The sequence below is a fragment of the Pangasianodon hypophthalmus genome, chromosome 27, assembly GCF_027358585.1.
Source record: "Pangasianodon hypophthalmus isolate fPanHyp1 chromosome 27, fPanHyp1.pri, whole genome shotgun sequence".
Taxonomy (NCBI): Eukaryota; Metazoa; Chordata; class Actinopteri; order Siluriformes; family Pangasiidae; genus Pangasianodon; species Pangasianodon hypophthalmus.
Window position 1 is genome coordinate 8326411 of NC_069736.1, and position 13272 is coordinate 8339682.

Consider the following 13272-nt stretch of genomic DNA (forward strand, 5'->3'; position numbering starts at 1 on the left):
CTTCAGTCCTTGGAAACCATATTTGGGAATCGCCTTCAAGGATGACTGGCTGCCTGCTATGCCATTGTTTTCTAAAGTATATGCTTTGTTTGTTTGTGTGTGTGTGTGTGTGTGTGTGTGTGTGTGTGTGTTCCTAAGATATCAGACGCTCTGCAGGAGAGCTACGCAACGTCAGTGCTGTGGCAGTTCCTGAGCTTAGGCTACGCCCTCATGCTCTGCCCCTTCGTTATCGTCCTTGGGGGGATGTTCTTCCTCGCCACAGCCCTCTTCTTCCTTGACGACCGGGAAGAAGCAGAGAAACAGTGAGTGCCTTTGCTCTGACTCATAATGGCTTTTGAATTATAAATGTGTTAATACAAATGTTATTTCTTTATGAAAACTGACACTTGATACACACATTTTTTTTCCATCCCACTGATCCCTCAATTTTATCCAAGCACTGAAAAGCGGAAGGGTAATTTTTCATTATCATCACATAACGGGAGTCTAGAAAAATGGCTGTTGCTATGGCGATTATGGTGAGCTTGGCAGTGCTTGTGCACTGGTGAATAGCCTCAGGTGGAAGAGCTAATCCATGAGGATGAACGAGTGGAAAACGGGATGAGGGAGAGATTAAAATCGGACTCTCTCTAAACAAAGAGATTTCTGCAGCACAGATGACAGGCTGCAGAAACCTAGAATAATAACCTATGCTGCGTTATAGTTTTAGAGGTCAGTATTAACAAGAACAAATTTCAGCTTGAGGCATATTTCAAGCAGAGGCAACTATAGGTAACAGCTGCCCTTGAGCTCACCTGTAACCAGCTTCCACTGGTCAGAAAATCACACCTCTGATCTCAGGCTCATGCAGTGGGAATTTCAGGGTTTTGTCATTTTGTCTAGTAAAACAAGAATCATGGAGAAAGTGCTGTAAGTCAGCAAAACTGCAGTGCTGACTAAAGCTATTCTTACTGTACACAATATCACAATTCACTGCTTGTTCGCTTAGATCATACGTATACAGCTTGCCATGTTTACAATCAAATAAAAATGGTGCATTGCAAAAACACATATCCCCAGGGACTTGGAAGCATCCCAGTGCCTTAAAAGGCAAAGACAAACAGAATTTCTGAACCCTGAGCGCAAGATACGACTCTCCTTTCTATTATCGAGCAAGCTTCCTGTGTTTGCTTCCATTTAGAAATGACTTCCTTCCAGTCTGGCTGCAGACGTTTTTAGGTGGGGTGGCATTCTTACCGTCTGTGGCCGTCTATGGATTCCCTGAAGGCCAGAACTCTTTACGTTCCCACGATGGGATTCATGCTACTTGGGCTTAAACCAGTCTAACTAATCAGTCTAAATCAGTAATCTAGCTAATCTATAATGGCAGATTCTCAGTATTGAGATAAATATGTGATAAATTCCAAGTTACTGTATATGGTTACATCAGCTTTTTATATATTTAATTATATTTAATTATATTTAATATATTTAATTAATAAGCTCAATCAATATTTTTGCCCTTACTTATTAAGTGAATGTTCATTTAAAGACCTTGATATTGATAGTCACTTAATATAGAGTATAAACAGCACCATAGCACTTCTCCTGCGGTCTGTGTATTACCACATCATTGCTCAGTGTGGGTTAGTGGCCCGACTGCATTGCATCCTGTATATTAACCGCATTAACCTTTGTGTCATACAGGAATAGATAATACTGGGTATACAGTGCAGAGCAGAGCACGCTTCCTGAGAACTCGACATATTCTGAAGAACTCTAGTACAGTAGCGTGGCATTCATAGATAAGCATTCTTAAGCCGTTCATTGTCACAAAACACCGTGGTGTTTAAAAATAATCACTCATTTACTAAGCTGCTGTAAATGGGATTTTTAAATGTTAGTAGGAATTAAAAAGAGAACCTAACCAAACTAAAAGCCTTTGGTCAGAGGATTTTGTGTATGAAATGTACCTTTAAAACGCTTAAGGCACTATTGTGCTTTTAAGGGCACATTTCTGTTGTGACTAAAATGTCCATGTACAGTACTTTTATATCAGGGTGAATAAACACAACAAGAGGAACATGCTGTTTTCCAAAAAAAAATTGCCATGACCTTTCATAATCCCCTCCCAAGAAAACTTTAAGAATGAAAACTATATGGCAGATCAGAATCAGATTAAAAAAAAAAAACTGTGCTTAATCAAGTGTGTAGCCCATGATTCACAAATATCTCTTATAGGACTTAAAACATATCTCCTCTCTCTCTTTTATATATATATATATATATATATATATATATATATATATATATATATATATATATATATATATATATATATATATATATTTAAAAGGCCAAAAGGAGAATGAACAGCATTCACTCGCGTGATGGCATCTATTTCTGTGCCTCCTAGACTGTGACTTATTTCTTGGTTTTAGTCTTTTTTTTGGCTGAAAGGGAGCCATTTATAGAACAGAGTAAGACACAGATTGCTCACAGATGCACTCACAGTCACATAGACACACACACACACACACACACACACACACACACACAAACACACGTGTGAGGCTCATCTGTCCCATCGGTTTTGCTGCTGTGGAATCGTATATGGGCATAACGTACCTATGACATTCAGCAGATTGTGAGTCAAATGTGACATTATCACATTAATATTAAACAAAACATCTCTCTTATAAAAATAAAGAAATATTAGGATGCAACAGACTGTAAAGTGAACAATGTGGATTGTACATCGCTGAACTTGACCACATGCTGGTGTTTGTCTGAGATGCAAATTAATTCTGTTGGTGCTTTTGTAGTAGTAACTTGTAAGTGTGTGATGGATGGGTTCAGAGAACCGTTTGCTTTTATCATCAGAAGATCAGAAGTTCAAATTCTGATGATGAGACATCCATCTGTGGCTGGGAGTCTAGAGAGAGTGCAAAAATTGCACTCTGACTGGGATGGATGGCATACCCTCTCTCTCCTGTCAATCAGAGCGACACTAGCTAATCATGGTTGTCTGTGAGCTCATGTATGCGGAAGAGGGCGGATAGCGCTTTCCTTGAAGTGTGTTACCGTGCGCTGTAATGCAGCATGAGCAGCAGTTCGAAAAAGGTGTAGAAGTTGGGTTCACGTGTCTCAGAGGGAGCATGTGTTTGCCCCACCCTCCCAGGTGGTAGCTGTCATGTGATAGGGTTAGCTAGTGGGTGAGAATTGGCAAAAACAAATTGGGGAGAAAATAGGTGATTGTGTGTAATGGTTACATGTCATATCCCATCATATTTGTCCTCTATCTTTTGTTTCTCAAGGAGGAAGCAGCTCTCCCGATCGCCGTCTGCAGTAAAGGTAAGACAAAGTCAAATTGCACTTCACTGAGTCACTTAATTTGTTTCTAAAAGCTTTCAAAGTAATTTTCTTAGGCAGTGTGTCATTTCAGTGGCATTTACTTACGAAGAATTTGATGATTCATTTGCCGGTCTCTAAGAGTACAGAGAAAACTGGGGAAGGAACTGATCACATTTTGCCATTAGTAAGACAAGAGAAAAATCCCCATTTAATATTTATAGAATTTAATCTTTTTAATCTTTATTGTAAAAAAAAAAAACTTTCCTGGGAAGAGAGTCCATAAAGCCTCTTAGTACGTTTGCTGCAGTGAAGGAATAGAATTGAATAAAAATTGAACTGTAATGAGATTAATCTCACTTCTCACATCTGTTATGTGTAATACACTGGCCAAGCTGATATCTAGTACCCTTTCATGAGCACATTCCTGCCCTTCCTCCTCTTATCAGGTTTACACACTCACACTTCGCTCGTGCCAGTGCGTGTAATTGCCAGAGCGCCGCTTGCCTAAAAAGAAAAGATTGAAGAAAAAAAAGGAAGAAAAGAAAACATATTGCAGGCAGGGAACTCGAGCTTTCCAGAGTTGCAGACGTTTACAATGGATGTTTGGGTGTACCCGACTAAAAATAACAAAATCAGCGCCCGGAGAGAGTTACAGAGGTGGTTTTCTGTTTTTAATGTTGTTGTGACGCCGCTTTGGAAGGTTATTGTGTTGAGGAAAGGCAGTGCCACCTCTTCATGTTTGATCAGATTCCTGCTGGCTCGAATGACCTACATTTCCTTAATGAATAAATGGCACATGATTTTCAGATAGGCATACGTATAGGTGAGATTCTTCGCTTTGCTGAAACCAGCAGCAGGGATTGACCCCATGATCACCTCACTCCCAGCCAAGTTTACAGCATATCACAATATTCATTCATTTTGCAGCAGTACTTACCATCGACGTATAATTTCTAACTGGACAAATAACTATTCCTTGCTGATTAAAGGCCATGCTGATTGAGAGGTTACACTCATTCACTAATTATAAAATTAATACATATTTCTCTGCTTTGGTGGCTTAAATTGTTATCTTTATTTTTTCCTCATTAATGGGTTGCGTAGATATTAAGGTGCTTTGTGAAGAAATCGACAAATATCCATTAGCATCCTTTACACTAACTACTGCAGACGACAAAATGAGAAGCAAGAACATATGGCATTTTAAAGGGAAAGTCAAAGGCAAGTGGAAAGCTGTGCCATTTGCTGAAAGCTATTTGCTGAAATTGCAGTGCTGAAATTATGATCCATTAGCCTTTTACTGGTGCAAACCTAGACAGAGATCAGACAAACACAGATCCAATTAAATGCCTCTCCTGTGCCCTGGTCCATGGCAAGACAGCAAGTCTCAGGACACGCTCTTGACAGTCCTTAGTCTCTCAGGAGAGCTCTTAACCGAGGTTATCTTGTAAGGAGTGGTTTAAGGGCAATGCTTTTGACTTCTATTCAGTAAAACTGAACTAGCAGATGGACAAGTATTTTACAGAGCACAAACTGGAGAACTGATTGACATAGCCTTCTGACAGCCTTATACATAGCCTTATGGAATTTACCGTTATACCATGCCTTTTTGTAATATTAATAATTCTAATGTTAGGAAAATCGATCAAAATGTCCTTACAACATAATTCTAACCATTAAATTCCATATACGCATAGTCATAACATAACTGTGCTGCATATTTGTGGAGCTGCTGGAGTGATATGGTGTTTTTTTATTATTATTATTAAGGTGTGGCTACAAATTAATATATTAAGCCCACGAGTTAAGTTTCCTGAGGTCTGTTTCATGGTCACAAAAAACTTAACTCATGGCAACTACTGTATTTTAAAATGAGTGAGTCACAGAAAGAAATCGGTGTCGGACTCATTTTAAATGATTGGTAAGTGATTGAAGTCCTAAGCATGGAGACGATTGATACAATTACACTTTACATCAATCTTGGAATGACACACAAAGACAAAGTGGAGTCACTGGTATTGCAACATGGATACTGCGTCAACTCACCTGAATTCTCAAGACAAATGAATTTTTTCCACAAATTAACAGAAAGTGTGACATTCCACAAAAATGTTAAGTTGTGGTCATGAGATCCTTTTTTCGTGACCCAAATATATTTATTCATGGCCATGCATTATTAAAAAAATAAACACTATGTCACCTAAGAGACTCCATACTTTTCAGATGCATATATAAGTGAATTTTCACCCTTTCAGTGTTGACAAAGAGGGAACGAAATTAATTCCAGAGACAATAGTCTCTGTAATTTAATGCAATTAAGGGAAATTTAACACACAAATGCATTATTGCTTTAAATCCCATAATCCGATGTTAAAGCAAATTTGCTGAACCAGTTATTTCATTAGACTAGTGTCTGTTGGTGTGTATGCACTTGGGGGATATTATACTGAAAACAATAGAGCTCTTGGCCCAAAGCTCTAACTCGTGTCTAGTTCCAGCCAGATTAGTGAAGCTGAAAATGTACAATGTTACAAGCATAATGAGATAAAAGCGCCGAGTCAAAAGCTTGACGACTTAAACATTGTGGATAGGACAAAAAAAAACAAAACAAAAAGTGGGCTCGTGTTTTTCTAGTAACACCAATACGAGTAAAAGTATAATATTAGAAGATCAGTGTATGGCTTGAAAAGGAGTTTTGGGGCTGTTTTGTCAGCGTGACCCGCAAGCACCAGAAGACAGATGGCACGGTGGCTTCGAAGTGATAATTGCATGGGAACATCCTGTTGGGAAGCCACTCACTCACTCACTCTTTCTCTTTTTCATAGGTCACCAAGTGAGAGAAGGTCTGGAGTGGGAGGATTGAGAGCGAGCCGAGGAGTGGGCGAGATGAACAGAAGGGAGGTGGAGAGGAAAGAAAAAAAAAAAAAAAAAAAAAAAAAGGAAAGAGTAGCTAACCCACTCGACACATATGCTGCACATCACCATCATCACCATTGTCGCTCATCATCTTCACTCTTACCATGCTCTTCATGTCTGTTGGGTGGAAGCTGAACTTGCTTTGCTGCAGAGACACGATCACGTCCTACCAATGAAGTAAAGCAATGCTGGCAAGTCAGCCATCCTGCAGCTGGTGAGCAGCTCTCAAATCAACATGTAAAGGCCAGTAGGAATTACGGGAGGGTTGAAGGAGGGGATTAATAATCCCCTTAGTGCCATACTACTGAACACGGACATGCACTCTGTCCTGTCGCGCTGCCTGTCAATCTGCACCAAGTGCCATAGCATCACATTCCCAGAACTGACCACGCCTACAGCCGAATGAAGCTCACTGATTGGTTGTGTAAATATGGAAATGAAGGCATCAGTGATCTCGCAGTCATCTAGTGGAAACGGCTGTATGGCTTAGCCTGCCTTAATAACGTTGGCATGGACAGATGTCTGGTCCCTGGTCATCTTCTTTATGCCTGTTCTTTTTCTTACATCTTTCTTTGTCTTAGCACTTACTATTTTAACGCCATGCCAGTCAAATGATGCAATCAGACTACATAATCACCTATAATATATTTGCGCTATAATTTTTGTATGTTCATAAATAGGAAACCCAAGGTATTTCGTAGAGGATGCTGGGTTTAAAAAAAAAAAAAATGCCGTAAAATGTAGAGAAACACTGGAGTGTAAATATGAACTGTCCATCGGATCTTTGAAAATCCGTTTATTTTTGTCAGACTTTCTACCATCCATAACCTCAAAAAACACGCCAAGGATAAAAAAAAGGGAACAATAAGAAGTGGGAAAAGTCTTTAGTGGCTTGTGATAATGATTTTCTTTGAGGGATTCTTTACAAGGTGCCAGCTCTCTCCATGGAAAAAGAGGCAGAGGATAAGATTTAACAAGCTCTAGTGTGTAAGAATAGTCGTCTTTGTATGCTGGGTTCTAATATTCGCTCAGCAGATATCCCTTTCTGAATGTGAGAGAGAGAGAGCTTGAATAGTGATACATCTCACGTCGTTACAAGCCAAACAGCTACTGAAATCCATCCAAGAAAAAAAAAGGTTTCTTTCAAAAGTTTAGGTTGAATTTGTTTTATTGTTAGGTGAATTTTTTTTTATTATTAAGGGAATATATTACCTTTGGGTTACTTACAATTAGAAAAAAGAAGGTGTTAACCACTTCATGTTGTTATGCCATGTTACGAGAGAACTTGTAACTTTGGTAACAAAACTATTACGAGCAGGTCAAAGTTTGGGACTTAGTTTTTTTAACAGGGTGACTCTTGTTGCTGAAATACACGTTTCATAGATAGTGAAATTTTTTTAATGTTTGAAATGCTACCAAGTAGACATGAATAATTAAGTATTTGTATAAATTAGGAGAAGCACTTTGCTTTTAAAGACGTCTTGGGTAAGGGGAAAAATAACGAAAACCCACAAGAGTTTACCGTTTTTATCGTGGAAATATATAATATTGTTGTTTCTCAAATGATTTGTAAATACAGTTTGTTGTAAAATATGCAATTTCCTAAAATCCACTTAACATTTGCAGAAAGGAAAAGCTTTGATAAGAGCAATGATTTATATATTTTCACACCGAGTTTTGGTTTTAATGATTAGTTTTTTTTGTGTTTTTTTTTTTTTTTTATTATTTTAGCGCTGACACAAGAAACCTTTCACCAAATGGAAATGATCAGGCTTTGAAGCTTTGTATAGTGTAGACGTCCTCTCAAAAAAAAAAAAAAAAAAACATGAGCAGAGGTTCCGTCTTTTTTCACATTGAAAAAAAGCACCTTGCATATAGATTGAAGTGTCATTTGTTCTGGAAGAGATTGACAAAAAAACAAAAAAAAACCCGCTGTATTGTGAAGGTCTGACTCATCACTGGGACTGCAGGACACCGTGTTTATTTCTCAGAGCTTTCATCATGCCAGGTGAAAAGCTATCTGAATGTGATTCTGTCCAATCCAATGTGTTTACACATGCAAATTCATTTTAATTAAGCTTTTTTGTATTCTTCTTTTAAGGATGTCTTTTTTTTCCGTTCTTTTTACAAATATTAGTTTTATATATGATAATGCTATAAAAATGGAGAATTATGCAGTGATTTTAATATATTGTAAACTAGCTTTGATGCAAGGTATTTATTTTTCATTTATGTATTAGCATTTTTAAGAAATCTCTACAAATGGAAAAGAAGCTTCTGGATATTATGATTTTTACTCTCTGTTTGTCCTTATTAGTGAAAAAGCCTGGATAGTTCATCATCTCAAGGAAATGTGCTCATTCATACTCATGCACACACACCAGCTTATGCACACATACCAAACAACAGCACAGCATGAATTTACAGTACACCCAAGTCCTCTTAGACCAATCAAATGTCACTTTTTATTTATGCATTTTGCACATTTGGGTGTGTTCAGGGTTATTTTTTTTTTCCCAATCCAATAGTTATACACTGGCATTATGTGCTATAGGGACTGTAATATTTAGTCACATTACATATTCAAGCTACATGTTTATTTTTCTTTTTTTGTTTATTAGATGATCTACAGGCTTGAAAATCACAATGCCAAATTAAAATCACCATCAGCGACATACAAGAGCTGTTTTTTTTGTTTGTTTTTTTTTAAAAACAAGCTCGCTTTAAACAAAGAGTCATGGAGTTGATGGTGTGTATTGAGAATGTGTTCTTTCTTGTCATACAAGAGTCGTGTATAAAGAAACCTGTTTCTGATGTCGAGCAGAAACTTAAAGGGAATTTTATTTTTAAGAGCAAGCGTGGTTAAAGAGAACAAAAAAACATGTCCAATAAACACTATTATTGCTATATAGTTACTGTGATGCTCCAGCTGGAGGGATATGAGATGTAAACATATATGTAAGTGATGAAAATAAACTTATTTAATCAAACCATGAAGTTGTCTGTTTTTTGTGGGGTTGTTCATCTTGCTGAAATACAGGATGTGAATAATGCTGTGCATGGATAGTTTAAGACTTTGAAATACAAATCTGGAATAAGGAAAAGACTAAATGACACAAACTGAGTCAAAAAAAACAAAACAAATCTCAGTCAATAATATTGGGCAGGACATTTGATCTAGGGGACTTCACAGAAAGGGTGCATGTCATGCATGAATGGGCCCTAATGTGAAAAGTGCGTACTGCAAATACCTGAGAAGGAAGAATGGAGACTTTCACAGGCTCCGAACAGAAGCGTTTCTCTTCTTCATTCCTCCAAACAGAGAGGTGGAGAGAGGCTGAATTTTCATCAGGCACTGAAAGAGTCAATCCGGATGTTGGGGGACCTGAATGAAGTCCTACATTGTGAAGAAATTTGTTCTGCACCTCACTCGCCCAGTAGGTTTCTGTTCATAGAAGGGAAACATTTAGCTGCCAACCCACGAAGAAGGTCGCTAGTGTGTTGACAACACACACACTCACTAAATTCTTACACAAAATGACAAAAAGTGGCTGTGTATGAGGAAATACAGGTACACGTATCAGCCCAGCAACAAAATGCACACACTAGCTCTTTTCACATATTCACCTATCGCACGTGAAAAACAATATTTGCCCAAGGTGGAACACATTCACCCCAAACTGCATGCAAAAGCAAAATGAACAGGTCACAGCTGAGTACAGAATTACTTCATAACCTGCAACCCAGGGCCGGCTGGTATAAATGGACCAGAAGGGCAAAGCCCAACCTCTGTTTCAAGAAAAATAAAAATCACAGAAGCGTTTTGTGTGCGTGGGTGTGTGTGTGGTTTTTTTTTTTTTTTTTAAGGAAAAACTTGGCTAGGGCAGCTTTTCTGTTTACCATGCATGCTTTTTGGGAAAAGACACGGCATGATTACAGAAACACGTGACTGAAACTTTGCCGTTGCCTATCTGTATTTCAACAAATGTGTGCGTTCCTGTGTGTATGCATAATAACGTCTATGAGATGGCGTGCTATACGGTTCAGACCTTATAGGTTTTAAAATAGTAACACCAAGGTTCTGATGTTTTAACCCTCCCATTCAGTATCACTGCTCCAAGCTACTGTCAAAGGGCTGCAGATTTTGGTTTCCCTCTATGTTGGATACCCAAAGCACAAAAAGTCAAGATCAGCAGACAGACATTGACAAAAATCCCATCTCATAATTGAATACTGACAGCTTAAAAAGCAGAAAATGTATGACTTTTAGTGCCGGAAGATGTTTAGCAAGATTGGGATCAGTCAAGCTTATTGATCATGAGGTCTTTTGTCCTCTAAGGTCACACAGGAAACTTAGCATTCAAAACAATCTTGCGTCAGAGATGGCAAAAGAGTAACAAAGCACAGGAAAAGGGACAGCGTTTAAAAAGTCTTATTTGTATGTTAATTTGACCACATCACAAGCCACTCTGAACTCGGCACATACGGTATGTACATTTGAATAAACTGAGTAAATAACAAATCATTAACTGTATATTAAACCTGAGTCTCTTCAGATGACATCCAGATTTAGTTTTAAAAAGAAATTAGCCGTATGGGGGCACGAAAAGGTGAAAGGGGAGCACTTTCAAAGTCAACACGCCCAAGCACGGATTGACAGGAAATACCAGGGTGTAGTCAGGAAGACATGGTTCCCCTAAAGTCAGCTGGAAATTCCACATGCGCTTTCCTTATAACTGTTAAAACAGTCCAGTGAAAGAAAAATCACATAGCAGGTAATTTTTGGGTGCACTGCCAACCTTAAATAAACAATAACATTTAGGGAAAATACTGCACTCTGTTTTTTTTGGGGGTGCTATTATTTTTCATCGACGCCTATTACTACCGGATGATTATGTTTCATGCTGTCTTTTCAGCATGAGTCTTGTTATACAAGTCCGGACTTCATGTCTGCTCGCCATCGAAAGTGCCTAATTTTAGCTGCTTTTTAAAGTATAGAATTATACGTCAGGAAGTAGATCTAGATAATGAATAGTGGGCTAATCACTCAAAGTATGTTCAAAAGCATTCCCCCAAAACCACTTTGACAAATTGTGTAATTGAGGTGGACAATGAAGTCAAAACAAAGGCTCAGGCAGTAATGAAAAGCCAGGACACACACAAAATTCATAAGAATACAGGTCTGGTCCATTCAACGTGCACTCAGTGTTACTTGGAAAGATGGCATTCTTTAAGACTACTTAAGTCTTTAGATGTTGATACCTGTCGTGTACCACCCACTAAATCACAAGGCCCTCCACCCTGCGATTTTCCCCACTCAGGAGGTAAGTGTGACATCAATCACATAACGTGGGACAGGATACTCACCTGTGGCTTACATGCTACTGCAGGAATGAGGCTGAAACATAGCTGACCTGTGTATATCAATACCTTCTGGCATTTGGAATGAATATAGGAGGAACTTCCATAGAAGAAATTCAGATGTTTACCATACGTAAAGTACAAAACCCAAAATAAAAGAGAAATATCACAGAAATATCCTAAGGTTTAACTTGGGTTTAGGTGAGACAGCTCTGTCGTGTCTGTCTCTGTACCTATCTTTTAATTTACATATTATTTTATGGCGTTCTCAACATTCGTCATATCATGCAAATGTGATTCAATTGAGATTTTGATATATCTGTTTCTGTCCTAAGGGCTAGTTTATTTAACGACAAATCTGTGCCCAGATTTTCAATTATAAAATAATATTCTGGCCTTTAAAGAAGCCCTTTAAAGTAGCAAAATGAACACAGATGTACAGTATAAACACAACAGCTAACAACTGCCTTGACTATAGGTAAACATTTCAAAATGAAAGTCTTTTCTATATTTCATCATCATTATTACCTTCATGCTATGAGTTACCTTTTTTTTTTTTTTAGGGGTGTAACACAATGACGCACTATCTGTATCTGTATCTGTATCTGTATTCAGATTTAAACCCAAAGAATCGAATCAGAGGCATTTTATTTGCCATATATATTTACATGTATTTTTCTTGGTGTTTGGTCACAACACGCTACATTTAACACAGTTCACAACACACACACCTCACAGACATTTAACAGAGCGATACAATTGTGATATATAATGAATAATAGCAATGATATCTAATAATGACAATATTAATAAATAATAATATATTTAATAAACAGTAATAAATAGTAGTATTTTGTTTAATAATAAAAAATAATAATAATAATAATAATAATATGCAAGCGTCTTTGTATCCAAAGTGGGAATGACCTAAACCAGTAGTTTTTTTTTTTTTAATTATTAAATATGAATGATCCCATTTGCTCAGTTATTATTTTTGCTTGTACCCTACTTGTGATATTTTCTATTTTCCCAAAATATAAGCAACCTAGTAGCCCAATTTTAATCACCACAACCCTGACCAGGCAGTTACTAAGGATGAATGAATGAATGAATGAATGAATGAATGAATGAACTCCAAATGCATCCCAGAGCAACTCATGTTCACATTAATGAAAGTGGTCTTTCTTTGCCCTGCAAGCTTCATATCTCACTGCTCACACGCATGAAATTAAAAACCTCCTACTCATGTCCTATGGGATCCCAATTCCAGTGCACACCTCTAAAAAAATAGTTTTTTGTATCCTCCTATTTGTGTCTGTATAATCGGTTTACAACACATTATCTGTTTGATCAGAATAATGTATTCGTATTTGGTTACATCCCATTAAATTGGAGAACCGGATCCTCTTGCCATTCACATAAATCAAAGTTGCTAGAACTCACACCCAATTTGACCCCAGGAAATGCTCTTGTATATAAAGTAGCTGACCTGTTATCCAAAAAACATTAAAGGTGTTTTAAAATTTTTTCATTTGTAAGTTGCTTGAAGTAGTAAGTGACACAGGCGGTGCCAAGAATGCATCTCAAACATTCATCAGAAACACAGTGGTGCTAAAGACATCCTGTATGTGTAATACTCACCTGAAATTAGCTGAAGTAAAC

The 13272-nt window shown here is 37.7% G+C and overlaps 1 protein-coding gene and 1 long non-coding RNA gene across 2 annotated transcripts in view; one reads left to right on the plus strand and one right to left on the minus strand.

Annotated features, from left to right (window-relative positions):
- The window catches only part of spns2 (SPNS lysolipid transporter 2, sphingosine-1-phosphate), a 73615-nt gene extending 64373 nt beyond the window's left edge, over positions 1 to 9242 (plus strand). The window contains exons 11-13 of the mRNA XM_034300521.2: positions 139 to 302; positions 3297 to 3333; positions 6159 to 9242. Of these exons, the coding sequence (XP_034156412.1) occupies positions 139 to 302; positions 3297 to 3333; positions 6159 to 6170 (213 nt within the window). The 3' untranslated portion in view covers positions 6171 to 9242. The remainder of the gene's footprint in view (positions 1 to 138; positions 303 to 3296; positions 3334 to 6158) is intronic.
- On the minus strand, positions 137 to 12302 carry LOC117596218 (uncharacterized). Its single transcript, XR_008301084.1, has 3 exons — positions 9877 to 12302; positions 9501 to 9694; positions 137 to 273 (listed from the first exon to the last, which is right to left on the minus strand). It is a non-coding gene; the product is annotated as an uncharacterized LOC117596218 (long non-coding RNA).
- Between the last annotated feature and the right edge of the window lie 970 nt (positions 12303 to 13272).